Below are 24875 nucleotides of genomic sequence, written 5' to 3'. Positions count from 1 at the left end.
TCAAAACAAAAAAGAAGACCCCACCTACCAGGCCCTTTCGTCAGCAATCGGCATACCAACGTCGATTTGTGGCTCGTCCTTCAGCAGCAGCAACAGGTGAAGCCTCCTCCTCCACAAAAATCCTCACAACCCTTTTGACTTGGTTCTCCAGGACATAGCCAGTATCCCTCCATCTGCCCATCTTCCGCTGCCTATAGGAGGACGCCTTACTCATTTTATAAGCCGTTGGGAAACCATCACCTCGGATCAGTGGGTCCTCAACATCATCCGCCACGGCTACTCTCTCAACTTTCAGACTCTTCCTGCCCAAAGTCTACCAAAAGAGTCTGCTTTGAACACTCCTCAGTCTTCCCTCCTTCTTCAAGAGGTTCAATCCCTCCTCCTTCTGAACGCCATAAAGGAAGTTCCTCTAGATCAAAAGGGGCAGGGATTCTACTCCCGTTATTTTCTAGTTCCCAAAAAAACAGGAGATCTCAGACCCATTTTAGATCTTCGCGATCTCAACAAATGCTTGGTCAAAGAAAAATTCAGAATGCTTTCTCTGGCCACTCTTTACCCTCTTCTCAATCAAGGCGACTGGCTATGTTCCCTCGATCTCAAAGAAGCATACACTCATATACCGGTCCATCTGGCCTCCAGACAGTACCTACGCTTCATGATCAATCGTTGTCATTACCAGTACAAGGTTCTACACCTTCGGTCTTTCCTCCTCTCCAAGAGTGTTTACCAAATGTCTGATTGTGGTAGCTGCCTTTCTATGTTCCCACCACCTTCAGGTGTTTCCTTACCTGGATGATTGGTTGATAAAGACCAATTCATCTCAGACAGTACTCCTGACCACCAACCAAACCATCCTGTTTCTACAACTTTTGGGGTTCGAGATCAATCTACCTAAGTCTCATCTCATCCCCTCTCAGAGACTTCAATTCATTGGAGCGGTGCTGGACACAGTCCTCATGAGAGCGTTCCTATCGTCCAACCGTCTTCAAACGCTTCAATTTCTATGTCAGCAGGTGCTTCCACAACGTTCCATCTCAGCCAAGCAAATGATGATACTTTTGGGTCACATGGCCTCCACAGTTCATGTCACACCCTTCGCACGTCTTCACCTGCGCACTCCTCAATGTACCCTAGCTACCCAGTGGTCTCAAGTGATGGATCCTTGCTCTCGTCACATATCTGTGACATCATCTCTTCGTCAGTCTCTACAATGGTGGTTGATATCCTCAAATCTCTCCAGGGGCCTTCTCTTCCATCTACCTCCTCATCAACTTATCATCACCACCGACGCCTCCCCTTACGCTTGGGGAGCTCACTTGAACGAGTTCCAAACTCAAGGACTTTGGACAGCTCAGGAAATGAAACATCACATCAATTTCCTGGAACTCAGAGCGATGTTTTATGCCCTCAAGGCCTTCCAACATCTTCTCTTTCCTCAAGTCCTCCTGCTGTGCACAGACAATCAAGTTGCAATGTACTACATCAACAAGCAGGGTGGGACAGGCTCTCGCCTATTGTGCCAGGAAGCCCAGAAGATCTGGACTTGGGCCATAGATCACCATCTATTCCTGAAAGCTATCTACATTCAGGGAGAGCAGAATTCCTTAGCGCACAAGCTCAGCAGAATTCTCCAGCCTCACGAGTGGGCACTCGATCCTTTCACTCTGCAGTCCATCTTCGCTCAATGGGGCACTCCTCAGATAGACCTCTTTGCAGCTCCTCACAATCACCAGCTGCCCCTATTCTGCTCCAGACTCTACTCTCCTCACCGTCTAGCAGCGGATGCATTTCTCCTCGATTGGTCCAATCTGTTCCTGTACGCTTTCCCTCCTCTGCCTCTCATGTTAAGAACCTTGTTCAAGCTCAAGAGGGAACGAGCCACCATGATTCTGATTGCTCCGAGGTGGCCCAGACAACATTGGTTCTCCCTTCTACTTCAACTCAGTTCCAGGGAACCTTTTCTTCTTCCACTGTTTCCTTCTCTGCTTACACAGCATCAGGAGACCCTTCTACATCCCAACCTCCAGTCTCTGCACCTGACAGCTTGGTATCTCTCGGGCTGACTTCTCATGATACTCTTTTGTCTCAACCCGTTCGTTCCATTCTAGATGCCTCCAGGAAACCAGCCACTCTGCAATGTTACCATCAGAAGTGGACACGATTTTCTTCCTGGTGTCTTATTCATCATCTTGATCCCACTTCCCTGGCAGTGGAGACATTGTTGGATTATCTGCTTTCTTTGTCTGACTCTGGCCTTAAGTCTACTTCCATCAGAGTCCACCTCAGTGCTATTGCTGCTTTTCATGAGCCGGTTCATGGAAAACTTCTCTCAGCTCATCCCTTGGTGTCCAGGTTCATGCGGGGTCTTTTCAATGTGAAACCACCTCTTAAAGCCCCTCCTGTAATCTGGGATCTCAATGTGGTTCTTTCCGCCTTAATGAAGCCTCCATTTGAACCTTTGGCTACCACTCCTTTCAAGTTTCTCACTTGGAAAGTACTTTTCCTTATTGCTCTTACCTCTGCCAGGAGGGTCAGTGAGCTACATGCACTAGTTGCAGATCCACCTTTTACGGTCTTTCATCATGACAAGGTGGTTCTGCGTACACATCCAAAGTTTCTCCCTAAGGTTGTCTCTGAATTCCATCTCAACCAATCCATTGTTCTGCCTGTCTTCTTTCCGAAACCTCACTCTCATTCTGGAGAACAGGCTCTACATACTTTGGACTGTAAGAGGGCTCTAGCTTACTATTTAGAGCGTACTAAGCCCCACAGATCAGCTCCCCAACTCTTTCTGTCCTTTGATCCGAATAAATTGGGACGTCCTGTTTCTAAACGTACGTTGTCTAATTGGCTGGCAGCGTGCATTTCATTCTGTTATGCTCAGACCGGACTTACACAGGAATGTTCTGTCACGGCCCATAGAGTTCGAGCTATGGCAGCATCTGTAGCTTTCCTCCGTTCCACTCCTATTGAGGAAATCTGCAAGGCTGCTACTTGGTCCTCAGTTCATACTTTTACATCTCACTATTGTCTGGATGCTTTCTCCAGACGGGATGGACACTTCGGCCAATCTGTTTTGCAAAATTTGTTTTCATAATGGCCAACCTTCCCTCCATCCCTCTTTTTGTTAGCTTGGAGGTCACCCATCAGTCAAGAATATGCTGCCTGCTTGTCCTGGGATAAAGCACAGTTACTTACCGTAACAGGTGTTATCCAGGGACAGCAGGCAGATATTCTTGCGTCCCACCCACCTCCCCGGGTTGGCTTCTTAGCTGGCTTATCCTAACTGGGGACCACGCGCCTCTGTCGGGCGGGAAGGCACTCGCGCGTGCGCGGTGCGGCCTACTAGAACTTTCCAAGTTCTTAGAGTGCAATCACTCTAAAATTGTCCGTACCGGGGCTCCGTCGGTGCCGTCACCCATCAGTCAAGAATATCTGCCTGCTGTCCCTGGATAACACCTGTTACGGTAAGTAACTGTGCTTTATAGCATACTTGTGCAAGTCTGCGTTTACACACCTAACTTTAATTGCGAGCACTTATGCAAGCTCAGTGGCTGGCGTAATGCTCACACGTAACTGTAGACAGGCATTCTATGACCCACATGTGTAACTACCCCTAACTCCTCATGCCCCTCCCAAGTCAATGTCTCCTTGGAGTAAGAATACTAAGGCAGTTACATGTGTAACTGTCGATCAGTGCCAATTACCACCAATTGAAGACAATAATTGGTTGTTAAAACCGCTTAGCAGCTAAGTAATTCATTAAGTTACATGTGCATCCGACCTTATTCTAAAAGTTGGGTGTGCAAATTTGCATTTTGGTTGGAACTTCAGGCGCATAACTCTCTAGAATTAGGGGTTAAGTGCTTGAATGCACTGAATGTGTGATTGTGAAGACTGGTCCTTCTCCCCTTTTTGGGCTTACTTCCTATGACTGAACATGCCTGCTATCTCTCCACAGATCAAGTGCTACTATTTTTAACAAGGCAGTCTCTTAGGGCCTCTTCTATCAAACTGCGCTAGCAGTTTGTAGCGCGGTGAGCCGCACTGCTCCTGACGCTCATAGAGTTCCTATGAGCATCGGGAGCAGCGCAGGCCATTCAGCGTGGCTCTCTGTGCTAAAAACTGCTAGCACAGTTTGATAGAAGAAACCCTTAGTCTCCTAGCTGACATTCAAAGCGGTGGGCACAGGATGATTGTGTGACTTGCTGAAGGTCACAAGGAACAGAACTGGGATTTGATCTCACAACCTCTGGGTGCAGAGGCAGCAGCTCTACCAGTGAGCTACACCTTCAGTCTGTCCTAGTATGGCAATACTTATGTGAGCTGAGTATAGGACAATCAAGCCATTGTGACATCATTGATGAGTTTGGCTCTTAGGCATTGGTGGAATGAGGCTTTATGACATCACAATCTCAGCTCTGGATTGTTGCTACTCTGGGTTTCTGCTAGGCACTTGTGACCTGGATTAGTTACTGTTGGAAATAGGATACTGGGCTTGATGAAAGGGAATGGGGCTTCTATACTGCCTTTTTGTCTATTTGGCATTTTAGAGCTGACATTCAAAGCAGTGGGTGTTGGAGGATTAAGTTACTTGCCCAGGGTCACAAGGAGCAGCATCGGGATTTGATCTCACGACCTCTGTGAACAGTGACAGCAGCTCAACCAGTGAGCCACAGTGTTGTATGGAGAAGGATAAGAGGAGGTAGATCAATGAAGGAACACAAATGATAATTCTTTGATGAGAGTTAGATGGAAAATAGAGGAGACAATCTGAATGTAAGAATCTGTTAAAAAAATGAACTACATTTTGAACAAAAGTAACAAATTACTACAATTTGATCTGTCTGCAGCGTTTGCATTGTGGACCATAATATATTAACTTATCTTCTTTCACAATTCGGAATTGATGGAAATGTACTGAATTGGATGCATGAGTTTTTGGTTACTAGATCCTATGTAATAAATTTGAATGGAAAAGTTGTTTTCTGCATGGTCTCCGGCTGTGCGGTGTCCCTCAGGGGTTACCGCTGTCTCCAATATTATTCAATGTTTAAATGACTACACTAAACTTCTTATCTTTGGAACCAGGTGACTTTTTCATCTATGCTGATGATATTTCTATGTTACAGGGGGTAAATTCACATTTGAAACATTTGTCTTCTAACATTTCCTCTTTTATATCTAGCCTCCAAGACTGGTTCCTTAAACTTTGAATAAAGCTGAATTCTATTAAAACTAAATTAATATGGATCGGATCAGAATACCCAGAACTTCCAGAAAAAAATCTTTCTGAATACTAGAGAAGGAGAAAATAGATCTTACCTGCTAATTTTCTTTCTTTTAGTCCCTCCAGACTGGCAGAGACAGAGGGGTTTCATTGTTTTTTTGAAAAATTTACTAGAGTATTAGACATAATTCTGGATTCAAAACTTACTTTTCAACAACAGATGAATAATTTACTTAAAAAATGGTTTTTTTTAAAGTTTACATTGCCTTGTATCAGTTAGATCACATTTCCATCAACATCATTTCACAACTCTTGTACTACTGAAGCATAAAATCCGTTTTACTACTTGGGACCTGGGTTGGCCATTGGAAACAGGACACTGGGCTTGAAAGACCTTTGGACTGTCCTAGTATGGCAATTCTTATGTTCTTAATTCAGTTTCTGTGGTATTAGTGGTGGTAATCTGAGAAGATTACAATTAATCCAGAATACCACAGCTCATCTGATTTATGGCAAATCAAAATTTGGGCATGCAACACCTTTTTTTGAGGAATCTTCATTGGCTGCCTTTTAATTCCAGCATTAAGTTTAAGAGTGCATATATAGCTTTTAAAATTTATTATGGTCAGTCAGTAGAACCTTCAACATCTCTAATTTTGTTAGACAAACTAATTGTAGATCTACTCTTGCACATTCTTTGATGAATCCGTCTATTCAATCTAAGGATTTACTTTCTCGTTCTTTGTCATTTATTTTTACTTCTATTTGGAATGATTTACCACATCTTATATACATAACATAACAGTATAACTTCTATACCGCATAACCTTGTAAGTTCTATGCGGTAAACAAAGTTAGAAAACCATGTAATCATTAAGAATAATCATTATTTAGGGAACAAATATGTCTTCAATTGTGTTCGAAAATGGTGATAGGACTCTGAACTCAATAATAAAGACTTCAAGTCCTTATCCCAGAGTGCTGCCTGAAAAGAGAGAAGACTTTGATGAAACTTTTTACAATGACAACCTTTTATCGAAGGAAAATTATCAAATCTTTTGTAAATACTGGAAAGCTTTTTTTTTTCCACTTTTAGAATGATAATCTCAATTAATATATTATTGTTTTGTTTTTAATAATTCTTATTGTGAACTGCTTTGAGCCCTTACATTGGTCATGGATGATGTGGTATAACAAGACAAAAGATTATATTAGATTAGGTTAGATTAGATGATGGACCTTCACGTCTGGCTTTTTATTTTGGTAGTGTAATTATTACAATTCAGTTACTTAAATTTATCTATCAAGTCGGTGTATATTGTTAAGCGTATGTTTTCATCTTTATCTGCAGTTAAAACCCAAACACTCCCTTATACCCTAGAGCTTGTATAGGTTTGTGCGACTCACAAATAGGATATTAGATTAGATTATACCATGATGGAGCAATTTTCAAAAAAGACTTTTTTCCTGAAGCTTATTCTCATGGGTATTGCTAGGAGGATCTTGAAAGACAAAAGAAAGAATACCATTGATGTTAATTTTGGAAAGTTTTTTGATCTGTGTTTGGATTTATGTGTTGATTTTTTGTTTTGTACAATGCATTGATTATTTTTTGTACATTGTGTATTTTGAACATGTTTTTAGATTGTAAGCCGCCTTGACGGTTTTCCCTAGGCGGGACAGAAAATTTTAAATAAATTTGGAAAGTTGGATATGGACTCCATTTACATTTTCAAAGGGACACTACTCTCTTTGGAAATTACAAAAGGGTATAACTGGAGAACTAGCTTTGGCCCTTTTTGTGTGGGCTGAATTTGGCAATTGTATGTTGGAAGGGGAGGTGGAGGAAGGGAGGATTTCCTAATGTCACCCAGAACTCACCTCCAGGAACCCAGCTAAAGTAGTAATGCTCTCCACTTTTAGCTTGTGTCTATTTTTAGCCAGATTAAGGTTGGGAAATTTAGTGAGCCCTTTTGTCAGATAAATCAGTATACACCTGGACAAACTGCTTTTCAAAATAAATTGATGACAACAGGTGCAGTTTCTATGACAGTGGTTTTATATGCCTTTAATGTGGGTAAAATCATTCTTTCAGCACTTACTGTATTTAGTTTTGGTATGAACTGAGCAGTTCTCTGGACATAGTTCAGTGACCAAAACAGGGCTGAACAAATTTGGGCAACATTGTAGCTTGGTACACACTCGTCTGCAGAAATCTGCCACTTGGTCTGATGTCCTGACAATCCGCACTGTTGCTCTGTATGTCTTTCCTTTGTATCTAGAAGAAATAAAGCTCAATAAATAATCACAGCAAACTGTGTCACTGCAGTTCAAAAACAGAGAAGGTCGGAGCCTAAATAAAGCATTAGCCGCTATAGACATTTTCAATTAAAAAATAATTTCTCCAATAAGCTTTGAGAAAAATTCCATTAGTGGCAATTTGAAAAATGTGTTTTTGTAAAATACTTTTTCACTTCACAATACGGTAATTTAAAACATTGCAAAAGGATGCGTTTGCAAAGAATGTACTGTAGGGAAGATCCATATTAGGCTGGGGTGTGCTTGGAATGATGCATTTCTCTCTTTTAATGCTGTACATCTGTAGTATTTCTTCTAGATATGGCAGAAAGTAATACATTCTACTGTAGTTTTCAATTTATCAGCTCCCATTCTAAATTACACAATGTGCAGTTTAAAAGCGTGGTGCACCAGTAATTTAATTGTGACACCTGGATACTTGTCAAATAATAATCCAAGAATAACCATTAGGATCTACATAAAGACATGATTGAAAGGTCTATTGATTAGTCACAGCTTCTACCACTGCATTTCAGCACCAAAATTCCTCCAGTCTTATTCACATAGGGTTACCATATTTGTTCTGCCCCGTTCTGCCCACAGCTGTGTCCCATTCCACCACCCCCAACCCTACACAAACCTCATCTCTTCGGGGTCACATCTGGGGAGCATCTGCAGATGCCCTCCAGTCGCAGCCCTGAGCTCAATGGTTTTTCAATATGTAGATAGAGTGCCAGGTTTTGAAAACCTGTCCAGATGCCTGGACAGTCCTCTAAAAAGAAGACATGGCTGGGTTAATCCGTACTAGTGCTGCCCGATTCACGATTTGAATTGATTCACCGATTCACTTCTGGTGAATCGATTTGAATCAATTTAAAACAAACAAACAAAAAAATCGGCCTCCCGATTCAGTGACTGACCCTCCCCCCTTGCCCCTAAAGCAGGAGTGGCAGTGCTGCCTCTTGCTGGCCGGCCGCTGCTGTTTTAGAGGGCGAGGGGGGAGGGTCAGTCAGGAAGTGCTGGTGTCAGCCTTTCCCCCTGGCCTCCTGCTGGTGTCCGGCTTCCCCCTAGCCTCCCGTGCATCCATTTACCTCATTTCAGCAGCCTGCAGAGAGGATCACTTGTGCTAGCGATCCCTGCAAGCTGCTATAGGCCTTCAGAGCTGTTTCCTCTGCCACAATCTTGCCTCTGACGTCAGAAAAGGGACAGGACTGCGGCAAAGGGAAGACATTAAAAAAAAGGCCTGCTGCCACCTGAGGGTTTACCTCCACCCACTCAAAAAAAATACCACAACCCCATATTTTACTTTACTTGTGTCCAGGATATGTTGGTTTGGTTCTAATAAAGACTTTTCTACATTGATTAGAAAACTCTGGCTGTGCAGAGTGGAGATCGTTTCTTGTAATGGGACCGACATTCAACTATGTGCAGCCTGACAGCAGCATATCATCTTGATAAAGGTAGACAAAGAGGCCATGTCTATGGAGATGGACTGTGGCTATCACCAGACATTTTTTTAAAGAGCATGGGTGAGGAGGATAGGTTGAATATATGTTTTTGATACATTGCCAAATGGTCACCAAGCTTCACCTTTGCTAGCCTTTAGTTTGCTGTTGAGTTACCAAACATGTTTGAAATATAGAAATGTGATGGCAGATAAATTAGGTTCTCCGCTACTCCAGTCTGCCCATCCGCAGCATCCATTATCTCCTCCTCCTCACCCTAAGAGATCCCACATGCCTGTCCCGCGCTTTCTTGAATTCCTCCACCATCTCTACTGAGAGACTATTTCATACATCTACCATCCTTTTTATAAAAAGGTATTTCCCTAGATTACTCCTGAGCCTATCACCTCTTAACTTCATCCATTTCCTATGAGTGATCTGCACGGGGCAGGAGCGTAGGAAGATCGCTCATGCCCCGAAAATCCACTAGACCACCAGGTAAGGCTTAAGGGGGTCTAAGAGGGCTTAAAAATAGCCCGAAAAATGAAAATGAATTAAAAAAAAAAAAAAATTGCGAATAACCAAATCCGCGGATGCTGAAACCGTGGACTCGGAGGGAGAAATGTATACTGTTGTTATGGTATGGTAACCTGAGGAAGTTGGTTTTGGCCTCTGAAAGTCAGTCAAACATGTATTAAAATTAATCTAATTAAAAGGCATCACTTTATTTTCCATTTTTTAATTTGCATTTATTAACCTCTACCACACCACTTTATCCAAAATAAAAAATAAAACTGTCGATATTCAAAGCAATTTAACTGGCCAGAAATGTGGAGGGGCATAATCGAAAGGGACGTCTAAGTCCGTTTACGTCCATCTCGCAAGTCATCCAAAGTTAAAAAGAGCCTAAGACACATTTTCAAAAGAGACGTTCAACTTTTTTTCGCTTTTGAAATCGTCTAATTATACGTCCTGCCGATCTGATCTTCTAAGCCGCTAAATTGTCCATCTTTATACCACATTTCCATCCAATTTTCCGTCCAAGTCCAAAACGCCTAGAACAAGCCCTGTTGGACATGGGAGGGGTCTGCAAAGTGATGGACTGCACAATCAGACATTCCAGCTAAATGTGGGGTACCTTACAGGGCACTGCTGTAAACTTCACAAAAAGGGTGCCATGGCTTCTCCTCCCTACAGCTCCCTTATAGGTCATGGTGAGCCCCTCAAACCACCTCCAGAATCCCCTAGATCCACTTATCTATCACCCCAATAACTCTTATAATAATAATAACAATTTTTTTATATACTGCAGGACCGTGAAGTTCTATGCGATTTACAATGATTAAAGATGTTACAGATTGAGTGGAATCAACAAAGTATAGACTTGGTGATTGACAGTTCTAGAGATCATTTATTGAGGACTAAGATTGTATAGGTTGGTTTCCTAAGTATTTCAGGAACAGATGTGTTTTTAGATGTTTCCTGAATTCCCTATAGGTAGTAGGCACGAGTAATTGTTCTAGGTCTTTACCCCCCAGTGCTGCTTGATGTGAGAAAAGATGTTGGTGATGACTTTTAAATTTACGACCTCTAACCGGTGGAGAAACAAAGTTCAGGTGTGAGCTTCGCTTGTGTCTGTTGGTTGTGAAAGAGAAAAGGTCTGTTATGTATTTAGGGGCTAAGCCATAAAGTATCTTGAAGCTTCAGGAGCCACTTATATGCCAGTAAAAAAGGGTTTTGGGGGTGTATAGGGGAGTGCACATGTTTAAGTAGCAATGCAGTCATTACAGGGGCTTATGGGCATGGGTCCTCTTCTCTATGGGTCCCTAACCCACCCCCAAGATGACTTAAGCTGCCTCTGGGCTGGACGACTAGGCTTTCTTATGCCAGGCGGCCAGGTGATGATGGTCTGGAAACTGAAATTTAAAGTTGTGAATAAAATTTTTATTGGGGTGGAGGGGGGGTAATCATTGGGGTAGTGTGTGGGGGGTCTGTGTTATGTGTTTTACATGCTGTACGACTAAGTCTAAGCCGGCCCACGTCCCGCCCAACTCCCGCCTTTGACACGCCTCCCAAAACGCCCTGTTTAGCTTTGGACGTTGAGCGGCACTATGAAGGCCTAGGTCATTTTTAAATACATCCAAAACCTGGTTTTATTATCGGCGCTTGGACATTTTTGAGAAATGTTCGTCCAAGTGCTGACTTAGGCCGGTTTTTGGACCTTTTTCTCTTTCGATTATGAGCCCCATAGCTCCTGGCTGTTTAAATCATCTGTTCAGAGCTAACCACTAGTTTTCAGAGGCACTTAATCAGTTAGAGCCATAGAAAATAAGCCATTAGCACTGAACTGAAACTGGCTATTTTGGGGGGCGTTCGGGGTCACATTCAACTGCTGATTTGGAGATGCTGCTGCTGGTCTGGAAAAGCAGCAGCAGCATTAAGAGGTAGATGGGGAAGGTAATGGTAAGAGCTAGGGAAGCTTAGTCTCTTTTACTAAGGCGCGCTAGCCGATTTAGCACTTGCTAAATGCTAACGCATCCATTATATTCTATGGGCGCACTAAATTAGCTAGCGCGCCTTAGTAAAAGAAAGGGTAAGTCTCTTATACTGGGTACCCATGGAGGCAAATATTTTGGGTGAGCCTGGACCTAGAATGGGTGTCAGAGCATCTTAACTGAAATACATATGCACCAATGCTAGTCTAGGAGCCTAAATAGGTTATTTCCTAGTCTGTGACTCTGTGTTAACATCAGGGCCTGCAACTGCTGCATGCTTTCTATGCAGTGATTGCAAATAGCTACTAGCCTGCAAGCAATATGATGGTTCTTTTGTAACCCATGCAAAGAAGATTTATTTCAAAATGTTGTGTATTAGGAAGGAAATGAGGCTAGAAGCAAACTCTAATGCAGTAAAAAAAAAAAAACAAACCAACCTACTAAAGAACAATGTATGAATTCTTTTCTGGCAACTAATCTTTTAACAAAGCAATCAGTTAGAGCCATTGCAAGGCAAGGAACAACTTGTTCTAAAATTGGTATAAATACTTTCTAAGAGCCTTTGCAATAAAGCTCTTCAATCAGCATTCAATAGTGTTCCCATGAGATTTCAGCCTCATGAACTGCCTGTGAGTTTGTAGCGCCTATTAGAGAATGACACGGGGACAAATTTTTCCCCGTCCCTGCGGGAGCTCATTTTCCCATCCCCGTGAGTTTTTTTTCATGTCCCTGCCCCATTCCTGCAAGCTCTGTCCTCATCTGCACAAGTCTCAAACACTTTAAAATCATAAGTGACAGGGACCTTGGGGTGATTGTGTCAGAGGATCTAAAGGCATCTAAACAGTGTAATAAGGCGGAGGCTTCAGTCAGAAGGATGCTAGGCTGCATAGAAAGAGAAATAACCAGCAGAAGAAGGGAGGTGTTGATATCCCTATACAGGTCATTCGTGAGGCCATATGGAGTATTGTGTTATTTTGAAGGCCATATCTAGTGAATGATATAAAAAGACTTGAAGTGGTCCAGAGAAAGGCGATGAATATGGTAAGGGTTTGAACAAAAAGAAGTACAGGAAGAGACGAAGACCTAAGCATGTATATTCTAGAGGAGAGGAGGGACAGGGGAAATATGATAGAGATATTTGAACCATATCTTTTCCAAATACAGTGGTACCTTGGTTTACGAGCATAATCCGTTCCAGGATCATGCTCGTAATCCAAAACGCTCGTTTATCAAAGCAAAGTTCCCCATAGGCCTTAATGCAAACTCAGAAGATTCGTTCCACGACCAAAGTTTGCAATGGTGGCCCAGGGGTGAGTACCTGCCTGCGGGTGCTGCAGTGATTCCAAAGTGGTGCCTTCCTTCCCTCGGGGATGGCGGCAGGCTTAGATGGGAGCCGGGAGGCGCTGACCGACAGCAGAGGCATCGGCCGAAGCAGGAGGGCAGCCGCACGGGGATCCCGAGGGAAGGAAGGCACCATCTTGGAATCGCTGCAGCACCCGCAGGCAGGTACTTACCCCTGGGCTACCATTGCTGAGTGCTCATTTATCGGGGCAGTGCTTGGTTTACGAGACAAAAGTTTGCTGAGTGTTTTGCTCGTCTTGCAAAACACTCGCAAACCGGTGCACTCGTAAACCGAGGTACCACTGTAAGGGAAAATGGTAAAACTAGAGGGCATAACTTGAGGTTGCAGGGAGGAAGACTTAGGAGTAACGTTAGGAAATTCTTTTTCACGGAGAGGGTGGTGGATGCCTGGAATGCCCTCCCGAGGGAGGTGGTGGAGAGGAAAACGGTGATGGAACCCAAGAAAGCATGGGATAAACACAGAGGTTCTCTAATTAGAAAACAAATGGTATAAATTAAAGAACTAAGGCCAGTATTGGTCAGACTTGTACGGTTTGTGTCCCTTATATGGTGATTGACTGTAGGATGGGATAGGAGGGCATCAACGGGACTCCACTAACTTGGAACATGAGGACATTACAGGCCAGACTTTACAGTAGACATCGTGCAAACAACAGGAAGGTTGGATAGGCTGGCGTGAGCTTAGATGGCAACTTCAGTAGTTGGAATCTAGGACAATACCAGGTAGACTTTAGGCTATGGTCCAGAAATATCAAAGAAGAGACAAATTAATTTAATCATGTATTACCTAGATTCCTTAGAGTCTGTTGCTTATTGCACAAAAGAATTCATTGGGTCCAACGGTGGCACAGACCCAATCTCTCCCCCTTGCCCATAACAGGTAAAATAATTACAAAGAGAAAAGAGCAAATAAGTGTGCTTCACAACTCTGTGGCCATCTTGACTCCATCGCCACCTCCCCGTTCCCTCCGCTTCCTGCTTTTAAGGCTTCCACACACACCTCATCTGGTCCAGGTGCCTTGACATTTTTTTGTTGTTCAATGGCTTGAGTGATCTCAGTTTTAGATGGCTCTTCTTCATTTATATTACCAGGGATTGCTTCCTCATTTTCTAGATCATGTTTGAGTATAGTTGGCGGACCAAAGCAGTGCTTTTCTCAGCACTGGAGTGCCTCAGCAGTTGTTTTGGTAGTTCTTCCTGATGTCTCTTGGACATCCGTATGTAGCTGAACACATTTGCCTGTGAGTGCTTTTAGCATAGAAAAAAAGTGTTCCTTGATCATCCAACACAAGCTTCCAGGTCTGCAACAACTTTGTTCCAAAAATTTTCCCTACAGTGGCGTGTGGTGGTGGCTTTCAATAAATCTCCAGCTTTAAGCCCTGCTTCTTTTTTGCTTCCTTTTTGCTTGATGCAGTTTGGTTTGTTGAGTAGGCAGCCTGCTCAACTAGTCCAACTGCATTAAACAAAAAGTAAACAACAACAACAAAAAAAGCTGGGCTCTTGGGCTGGGGATTCTCTGAACCCCCTGAAGGCTCTGATCTGAAGTACTGATCTGAATGATTGGCTGAGCAGCATCTGCCTGTTGCCTACTCAACCAATCTAATTTAAAGCAGTGCCCTCAGAGCATTTAGGGAGTGAGGTGAATCCCACTGCTTCCCTATCACTTATCAGTTTTCTTGCTTTTGTTGGATTCATAAATTTAGCAGCATTCCTCTGTTCTACAAGCTCAGTGGTCTTGTCTGAAATCTTAGTGCATGCTTACTCTTTGCCTCCAGTGCTAAAAAATAAAAACTATTTTTTAGCACATGGGTAGCACACATACATGCAATAACAACCATGGGATACCTAAGTGCACCCCACGTCAGCGCTTTTTAACCTGTGGTAAGCATGCATCAATGTTTACCACAGTTTAGTAAAAAGGTCTCTTAAATCTTTCTAGATTTATGCCCTGGATTCTGCACCTGAAAAATTCTCACTCTTTGGCTTTCAAGCTCACTTTTTGGGGCAGTAAAATCTCACTCTTTTGAGATCAAACACCCCTATCATCTCTACAGAGTGGGGTGGATGAGAACTTTCCCTTGCTAATTTCCTACGCAGCCACAAATAATTCTCTGCTAAAGATAGCACAAAAGGAGAAAAGACTGGCAACAGCTTACCACACCTGCTTGGACACTGAGAACAGACTGGTTATATTAGGGGAAGCACAGCTACTTGTATTGTAGTCAAAAGGTTTTGTCTCAGCCTCCACCTGCTGGTCATGGTGAGTTTTTACCCTTCAGTGAACTGTACCGGTCTGGAGAGGCGCTAAAGAAAAGTATTATTCCAGCATTGTCAACAAATTCACACCATTACTGGAATAATCAGAATTAGCATATAAACAAATTCTAAAACAATTTCTAAGTGACATACTTACTTGGCTTTAAGAGTTTCTTCTTGAAAATTCCACTGAGGATCTTCCACAAGCTGCAGTTCTCGTAACACCCTTCCTGGTTTGTAGGCTGCATTAATAATCATGCTAAGGACCTGAAACAATCAAAGAGAAATCAGTAGAACTTCTTACCACTAGAATCATACTTTGAAAAGACAAATATAAACCATTGAGTGTTCAGCAGCACTTGTCTCAATGAATGAGATTTTTTTTTCAGATGCTGTGTCCAGGGTATAAATCTAGAAAGCTTTAAGCTTTATTGCTTTGCAAAAGAAAAAACTAGCACAAAATGATATCTGACTTTCTTTAGTACCTCTGAAAGGATATAGATACCTTTCAGCACCGGCTACTTGAATAAGTGCCTGGATTTTCAGTGGAATTATCCAGATAATGTTGCTGAAAATCGCTGCAGACCTACCCTTTTTTCCATTTGTTCCCGTTTGTCTTTGTTTGAGTATGTTACGTATACTGTATTTTAACTGCCAAATGCAAACCCTATCTTTGTCACAAACTGTATTTTTTATTGTACACCACTCAGAAGTCTGATTGAATGGTATCAAAATTTTTTAATAAACTTGAAACTTGGAAACAGACCATCTGGCGCTATCCAGATAGCGCTGAGGGAGTCCAGGGGCGAGCATGAGTAGAGCTAGGAGTTACCAGGAGATGACTAATATTCAGATAACTTAGTACAGCATTTATCTAGATAGCTATCCAGCAAATGGTGCTGAATATTGTTGTCACCCTTGAATGATGTGAAATATAGGCTAGAATTTCTGTTTAGAAATGTAAGACAATAAACAGAAACAATTCGGCATTGTAATAATGAATATGAGTTATTGGTATATGCTGGTGTGCTATTCAATAACATATTTCTTGAATGACACATTTGCTAATAACTGTAACTGTATTTTTTATTGTGAGCTTTTAAAGACCAATAATTCTATTTAATGTGGATTTTTTGTTTTTGTTTTTCTGGGCTTGCAGTTAATAATGCTGTTTTAATGTCAGAGTATTAGCTATCTCTTATTGTCCTGACTACACAGTTAGGGACCACTGAAAATTCCATTTGTTAGAAAGCAAGTATGATCAATTAAATGGAGAGACAGTAATTTGCTATCCTAGGAACAAGTCTAATGGTTTTTTAAAGAAGGTTCATATTCTGCCTGGATACTGAAGAATATAACTATAAGCTTTAGCATTAAATGGAAGAGAGTCACAAAGGAATAATTAGTTTCAACTGTGTAAAATAATTTGTAATTACAAGTGAAGTAATCTCTAAGCCTCACCAATTATGCTTTGCTAAAGGTTCAGTATGTTAATGTAAATGAATGTGTATTCCGGAAGTGATTGTATAAGATGGCACCCGCCACTGTGCGTTACGTTTATGAACCTTTAGTTACACCAGCCAAAGACCTGCATGACACCGGGGGCCTGATTCTGTAAATGGCACCTAAATCAGCAGTCGCCTACAAAAATGGCACCGGCTGAATGTCAGTCACGCTTAGGTGCAGTTTAAAGAATCATGGCTAACTGCATCTATCACAAACCCTAGGCACCGGTAATATAGACTAAATTCATATAATGAGACAGGCGCTTTGCATCAATGCAATGTCTTTAGTATAGAGCTTTAATTATAACATCATTTTACACAATAAACACAATGAATGGATCCATCTTACACTTCCAATTAATAAAATCTACGTTAACCACCTAAGCCGCCAAGCCACGGCCTAGCTGGTTAATGTAGATTTTATTAATTGGAAGTGTAAGATGGATCCATTCATTTTGTTTATTGTGTAAAATAATGTTATAATTAAAGCTATATATTAAAGACATTGTATTGGTGCAAAGTGCCTGTCTCGTTATATTATATGAATTAAATCAATTTTGGGAGACAGTTTGTTTAATTGTACTCTAAATTGTAGTGTTGTGGTAATATTGATTAGAGCAGGGGTAGAGAACTCTGGTCCTCAAGAGCCATATTCCAGTCGGGTTTTCAGGATTTCTGCAATGAATATGCATGAAATCTATTTGCATGCACTGCTTTCAATGCAAATTCATTGGGGAAATCCTGAAAACCCGACTGGAATATGGCTCTTGAGGATCGGAGTTCCCTACCCCTGGACTAGAGAATGACACGGGGACACATTTTTCCCCGTCCCCGCAGGAACTCAATTTCTTCGTCCCCACGAGTTTCCTGTAAGCTCTGCCTTAACCGCACCAGCCTCAAACTCTTATGATTTTAAAGTGTTTGAGGTTTGTGCAGATGAGGATGGAGCTTGCAGGAATGGGGGAGGGTCAGGAAAAGAACTTGCCAGAGAAGGAGGATCCACCATCTTGTTCTCCAGCCCATGACCTTTGTCTATTTTAGCTGTCTTGCTAGACATTGCACCTCCCAGACTTCACAATATATCTGTCCATATGTTTGTGATTGTTAAGCAAGCAAGTTAAGGTCAGCCAGTCATTGCTCTCTGAGAAAAAAAAACGAGTTGGTGCAGGGTCTCACGAGCAGCCACGAAACACGCCTTCTTCACTCCTCACCGCATCATGTGAGCCCCCCAAAAACACCTTTATAAAATGATCCTAAATTGTGCAGATACCTTACCTCTTTGAGAACAAGGACACATTTGCCAGGCCCGACTGACTGAGGTAGTTCTGCAATTCTTCCTTTGTTTAAATATGGGCCTGAGAAACAGCGATGGTTGATGAAGAGCTGGGGGCAGCAGTATTTCCCATTGGTGGGACCTGGAATAAAAGGGCATTGTTAGGAAGGCTGCATCATTTTTATTTTCAGATTCTTATGAAGGCAATCAAAGTTCCTACCTAACACAGACAAACCTCCCAGCTTGTTTCAGACGTAGACAACCCTTTCACTGCAGTACTCACTAGTGGGAATCTAGGCCAGGGTAGTGGTGAGACTGAGGAGTTGCTTTATCAATTTAGTTTATCCAAAAAAAGTAAGAAAAGGCCAAATTTGCAAACACTCAGGTGCCTTTACTAAAACTTATAGTGTTCTTTGGTAAAGAAGCCTCTCAATAAGCTCAATGTGACAGTAATACAACCAAAATTAAGTTCAAGCTAATTCTATAGTCCTACATTTGCTAAAGTGTGCTCTACCATTTTAGTATGTGGTAACATTGTTAATGTACATTACTAGTAAAGAGGTTGCCTTAATCTAAAACAGGACCTATGGCAAATAACATCAGTTGAGTCTTAGGAATATTTTAACATTTTACATCCTTTTTATTCCAAAGAATCTCTTATTAGTATTTCTGCATCTAGCCAGCAGTTTTCAAACTGTCTCTGTAGCTGCAAAGCCCACAAGTATTTCTACTTGCACAATGCATCAGTTCTCAAAGGGAAAGTACCTACTTTCCCTTTAAAAAACACAAAAAAACACCCACAGCATAGAGAAATGGCTTACCATATATACTTGAATATAAGTCGATCCAAATATAAGTCAAGATCCCCATTCCCCCCCAAAAAAAGTTGACTCGAATATAAGTTGGGTGGCTTAATATTCAAGTGCTCTGCCCTGCCAGGATCTGCACCCAACGCCCCTCCCTCCCTCCCTCCCACATCAGACTCTGCATCCAGCCCCCTCCTTGCCAGGCACTGCACCCATCCCTCTTCCCTTTCTCCCCTGTCAGGCTCTGCACCCAGCCCCCTCCCTGCCAGGCACTATACCCAGCCCCCTGCTCTCTCTCCTCTGTCAAGCTCTGCAACTTATCCCCCCCCACCTTGTCCATTGTACCTCCTCTATGCTGCGTACCTGGAATCCTTGGTGATCCAGAGGTGTAGCGGGCAGGAGAAAGCTTTCCGAACTCCTGCCCCGCTGCTAAACCGGTCGCTGCCACGAGTTCTGGCTTCAGCTATCCTGAGCAGGAGTGCGTTTTGGTGCTGCTTCTCAGCGCTGAGCAGCTTCCTGAATGGCTCCTGCAAATTCTTGCGAGACTCGCCACAGCCATTCAGGAAGCTGCTCAGTGCTGAGAAGCAGCACCAAAACGCACTACTGCTCGGTACAGCTGAAGCCAGAACTCGCGGCAGCGACTGGTTTAGCAGTGAGACTGGAGGGCAGGAGCACAGGCTAGTTGCTGACTGCTACACCTCTGTACCACCAGGGATTCCAGGTACGAGGCAGAGAGGACATACAATGGACAGGGCAGGGAGGGGGGCAGAGTGCAGAGCCTAGCAGCCCAGCGGAGGCCTGCTACAAGTCCGGGGCGGGGTTCACTGACCACTGGGAATCACTACCAGGGTAATGAAGATGATGAAGTGAGATTAACTGGAACCTTCCACAAATACAAATCACCCCACTTCAGAGTGTCAGATATAAGAAATTCAACACATAAGTCTAAATGGGTTAGAGTCTCAATCACTGACCCATATCACCACCTCCTCCTTAATGTTTTCTTTATATCTTACTGTTGCTAATTTATTGTATAATCAACTTTTGATAAGACATTGTAACAGTAAGTATTATTACTTATCTTTAGTGTGCAGAGTCGCTAGCCTGCCCCGATGGGACCCGTTTTGCCTCACAAAGGCTTCATCAAGGGTTCTAAAGGAGCTATACTGAAGCGTCCTTCCTAGGAAAAGTCACTAGATGAAGTTCCAGCTGCCCTAATATGGTCCATTTTTGATGACTCTGATTGGACGGATTTTTCTAAATTATTTTCCAAATATTCTAAATCTTACTGTATGTTGGACTCCTGCCTGACTAATTTTATGTCTTGCGCACCTCTGGAATTTAAAATGAAAGTGCAAGAATGGATCACTGATTCACTAGATAAAGGTATTTTTCCACAAGAAGAGGGTAATATAATTATTACGCCTATTATTAAAAATGAAAAAGAATCTGTTTCTTTACCTTCAAACTATAGACTGATAGTGTCCATTCCCTTCTTCACTAAGATCATGGAAGGGTTGGTGCAAATTCAATTAACAAAATATTTGGAATCTCATTCTCTATTACATGATTCTCAATCAGGTTTTAGATCTCACTATAGTACCGAGACAGTATTAGCCTCACTACTGGACCATTTGAACAGTCTTCTGAGTAAGGGTAATAATGCGTTGGTGCTCCAGTTTGATTTAAGTAGCGATTTCGATCTAGTAGACCATGGTAAATTACTCGAGTTTTTGGATTCTTTAGGAATCCAAGGTAAAGTACTCTCATGGTTTAAAGGATTCCTAGAATCAAGACTGTATCAGCTCAAATTCAAGGATGTACTTTCAGTAATTTGGAAGAATCCGTGTGGAGTCCTGCAGGGATCCCCACTTTCTCCTACACTCTTTTAATATGTATCTTCTTTCGTTGGGTCACTGGATGAGTAAACTGGGGGATTGCAAAGATCTGCAACGTGACATAATCAGGCTTGAGGAATGGGCATCAACATTGCAGATGAGGTTCAACATGGATAAGTGTAAAGTGATGCATGTAGGTAACAAAAATCTCATGCACGAATACAAGATGTCTAGGGCGGTACTTGGAGAGACCTCCCAGGAAAGAGACTTGGGAGTTATGATCTACAAGTCGATGAAGCCGTCCAAGCAATATGCTGTGGTGGCGAAAAGGATGAACAGAATGCTAGGAATGATAAAGAAGGGGATCGGAGAAGGTTATCATGCCGCTCTACTGGGCCATGGTGCGCCCTCACCTGGAGTACTGCGTCCAGCACTGGTCGCCGTACACGAAGAAGGACACAGTCCTACTTGAAAGGTCCATAGAAGAGCGACTAAGATGGTTAAGGGGCTGGAGGAGTTGCCGTACAGTGAAAGATTAGAGAAACTGGGCCTTTTCTCCCTCAAACAGGGGAGATTGAGAGGGGACATGATCGAAACATTCAAGGTAATGAAGGGAATAGACTTATAGATAAGGACAGGTTGTTCACCCTCTCCAAGGTAGGGAGAACGAGAGGGTACTCTCTAAAATTGAAAGGGAATAGATTCCATACAAACGTAAGGAAGTTCTTCTTCGCCCAGAGAGTGGGAGAAAACTGGAACGCTCTTCCGGAGTCTGTCATAGGGGAAAAAACCCTCCAGGGATTCAAGACAAAGTTAGACAAGTTCCTGCTGAACCGGAATGTACTCAGGTAGAGCTAGTCTCAGTTAGGGCTCTGGTCTTTGACCAGAGGGCCGCCACGTGAGCGGACTGCTAGGCACAATGGACCACTGGTCTGACCCAGCAGCGGGAATTCTTATGTTCAGCTATGCTGACAATATTACAATTGTTATCCCATGTTGTACTCCATTATCCAACAGTACTCAATTTATTGAGTCTGTGTTAAATACGATGGAATCCTGGATGCAAGAATTCAAGCTGAAACTAAATCAGGAAAAGACTAAATTCTTTTTTGTATCCTCCCAAAAGATTATCCCTGAACCAACAATTAAGATCAATTCAGTATTATTTACAATAAGCACCACAATTAAAATTTTGGGAGTTGTTTTTGATCAGCATCTAACTATGAAAACTCAGATAGATGCAGTGGTCCATTAGAGTTATTACACCTTATGGAAACTCTGTATCATCAGATCTTACTTTGGTGTTACCGCTTTTACACTCTTAGTTCAGACATTACTTTTGAGTATTTTAGATTATTGTAATATTATATACTTGAGAAGTACTAAGAAAAATTTGACTAGACTGGCCTTGGTCCAAAATACAGCTATAAGAATGATTTATGGCCTGAGGAAATACGATAATGTCACTCCTTATTATCGTGAGTTGCACTGGCACCCAATGGAGGCCCGGGTGATTTTCAAGTTGCGATGCTTATATTACAAAGAAGCTATTGGTGTTACTCCTTTATATCTTGTTGATAGATTTGTTATCATGATACATGAGAGGAGTAGAAAAACTCATGCCCTATTTACATTGCCTTCAGCAAAAGGCTGCAAAAGCAAGAAACGTCATGGGCACTGTCTTTCTTATCAGGCTGCTTCTTATGACAAAGATTTCCGTCCATTGTTGATTAGATCTATATCTTATAAACATTATAGAAAACTTCTGAAGACTTTTCTTTTCTCCAAATTTTTGGCTAGCTAAATTTCTGTGCATCACAATATCTCTGTATGTCCCATAGCATAATCTTTTGTTAACCGCATTGAACTAATGGTTATGTGATCTATAAAACTGCTATTATGTTATGTTCCCACGTGCCGAGGCCACTTTTAGAATGGCGGTAAAATGACCCCATTTCCATTTTTCCTATTAATGGCCACATGCTAATTTCCTCATTAGCATAGCCATTAGCACACAAGTCCTTACCACTACCTATTTTGCAGGCAGTAAGGCCCGGATTCTATAAATGGTGTTGTGATTGGCAGCCACCCATAAAAGTGGCAATGATCATGTGTCAATCACATGATGGCGTTGTTTATAGAAGCGTGGCCAAATCACAGATAGGTGCTAGAAACATAGGCCAGGGTTTTCAAAAGACTTACATTTCTGGCGCTTATCTGTGATGAGAATCACGTCTATGGAGGCACTTACTGATGCCTAAGGGTAATTCAGGCACTAACTACGCCAATTTTATGCTTAGGTGCTGGTAGGCTCCTCCATAGTTGCGGTTCTGGCGCCATTTTTTTTTTTTTTTAAATGACGTTTTAATTACTTTTAAACATCTTCAATTATCATGTCAATTAAAGGCATTTAAACCAATTAAGTTAGGCCACCTAACTTTTGACAGCTGTAGTACAATCTGGGCCTAAGGGCCACACATTAATTGGTTAGCATGCAGCAATGTAACTGTACTAACCGATTGGTACAGAACAAAGCTGCTCTCTGTTTCCAGAATACCCCCCAGTGCAAAAAAATATAAATTCTGTTTTTTAGTGTGTGGGTAGTGCGTGCTGATCCCAAAACGATTGTGCGATGCCTGTGTTGCCTTACGGCAGTGCTTTTCAACCTGCGATAAGCACACATTAGTGCTTACTGCAGTTTGTTAAAGAACCACTTAGGCTGTCTCTGGGTACATGAACATACCGACAATACTGTACTTAATTGCAACTCACCACTTGAGCCAAATCCAAAATCCTCCCACCTGCTATTTTTGGACAAATATTTGTAGAAAAATGTGTGTACAGTTTCGAAATGCAAAACTAAGCCCATTCACTTACCCCCCAATCAAAGAAGTAAAACGGACAAAACTATACAACGGACTACTGGCCACTCAGGCAGCGAAGATAGACAACCAAGTCTCCAACCTATTGACAACAACCCCAGACTACAAGATGTTCAGAAAGGAAATAAAAACTATACTCAAGAAATCCTTTAATAAAGCTTAATACCATGATAAAGCTTAACCCCCCTCTTACCATCCTCTCCCTAACCCCAGATCCTACTTTTCCCTCTCTTGGAAACCTTCTCTGATCTAACGTTGTAACCCTTCTTCCATAACTCTTTTTGTAATCCGCTTTGAATCGAAAGGTAATGGCGGAATAGAAATCTGTAATGTAATGTAATTACTACCTCTTTTGATCTAACCCCACCTCCTCTTATCTCATAAAATTCAGTTTCTACATGAAGGCTAATATAGTGTTATAAATATCCAAGAAGCAGAGAAAAACTCACTTGTTGCATCAGGTTGGAGCACAGGACATAGATCATGAGGTATTTTTTCCACAGGTACTGAGGCAGGCAACCTAATTGAAAACAAGACACAATTCGGCAGTGTAAGAGCTAGTAAGACTCTGAAACTTGTGCGAAAAAGGTTCCCATCAGTCCTTCACTCTCTCCTCCTGTAAATACTCTTTCCCACCTCCAGCAGAGGCTTGCCACCTTTGAACCGTCATCATTTCATTCTCTGGCACCGTATGTTTCTTTGAATTTGAGCAATGCCTAGCCCAAACCCCTCAGCTATTATTATGAGTGTGAGAACTTTGGTACTGCGTAGCTAAAACGCATGAGAATTACGCAGTGCCTGTAAAAATGAAACAGCTGTTCCAGAGCCATGATTTTGGAGAAGGTGGATGAGTGGGGGAGCCTAGCAAACTGCGGGAAAAAGCCAGCTTTCTGGAGATGAGGACAGGGACAAGCTGGATTCTTTGGGAGAAGTAGGTGAAAGTTGAGAGTGGCTAATATAGGACTGGGGGGAAAGACTGTGTGTGGTGAGAAGGCACTTTATGGACGGTGTGTCAGAGCAAGGGGAAATCTAGGCTGTGAGGAAAGCAGGTGAGGATAAGCTAAAGGACAGAATAAGTGTGGGTGAAGGAGACAGCGTTTAATATTTAGTCTTATTTGATATGCCACTTTTCATGAAAAAAAAAACCCCAACAAGGCAGTTTATGAGAGAGTCGCTAATAGAGACAAAAATTATAACAAAGAAAATCCCACTCCAACCCAGAAGACAAGACATGGACTTCCGGTAAAGCACAGTTACTTACCGTAACAGTTGTTATCCAGGGACAGCAGGCAGATATTCCCACACATGGGTGACGTCACCGACGGAGCCCCGCAGCGGACAGCCTCGAAAGCAAACTTGCTTGAAGATCTCGAACTTTCGAGCACTGCACCACGCCTGCGCGTGTGCCTTCCCGCCCGAACTAGGGGGCGCATCTCCTGAGAGGATCCTCAGTTCAGATACCTAGCCAAGAAGCCAACCAGGGGA

At 42.4% G+C, this 24875-nt stretch overlaps 1 protein-coding gene across 5 annotated transcripts in view; it reads right to left on the bottom strand.

The window, feature by feature from the left end:
- The window catches only part of SFMBT2 (Scm like with four mbt domains 2), a 243407-nt gene that overhangs the window by 11343 nt on the left and 207189 nt on the right, over nucleotides 1–24875 (bottom strand). For all 5 annotated transcript variants that reach the window (XM_033959308.1, XM_033959310.1, XM_033959309.1 and 2 more), the window contains 4 exons: nucleotides 23840–23910; nucleotides 17867–18006; nucleotides 15244–15353; nucleotides 7333–7508 (listed from right to left, as the gene is read on the bottom strand). In XM_033959308.1, coding sequence (XP_033815199.1) covers nucleotides 7333–7508; nucleotides 15244–15353; nucleotides 17867–18006; nucleotides 23840–23910 — 497 coding nt within the window. The remainder of the gene's footprint in view (nucleotides 1–7332; nucleotides 7509–15243; nucleotides 15354–17866; nucleotides 18007–23839; nucleotides 23911–24875) is intronic.

This window comes from Geotrypetes seraphini, chromosome 9 (genome assembly GCF_902459505.1).
Source record: "Geotrypetes seraphini chromosome 9, aGeoSer1.1, whole genome shotgun sequence".
Taxonomy (NCBI): Eukaryota; Metazoa; Chordata; class Amphibia; order Gymnophiona; family Dermophiidae; genus Geotrypetes; species Geotrypetes seraphini.
Note: the sequence above shows the minus strand (reverse complement) of the source record. Positions and strands in the feature narration are given on the sequence as shown.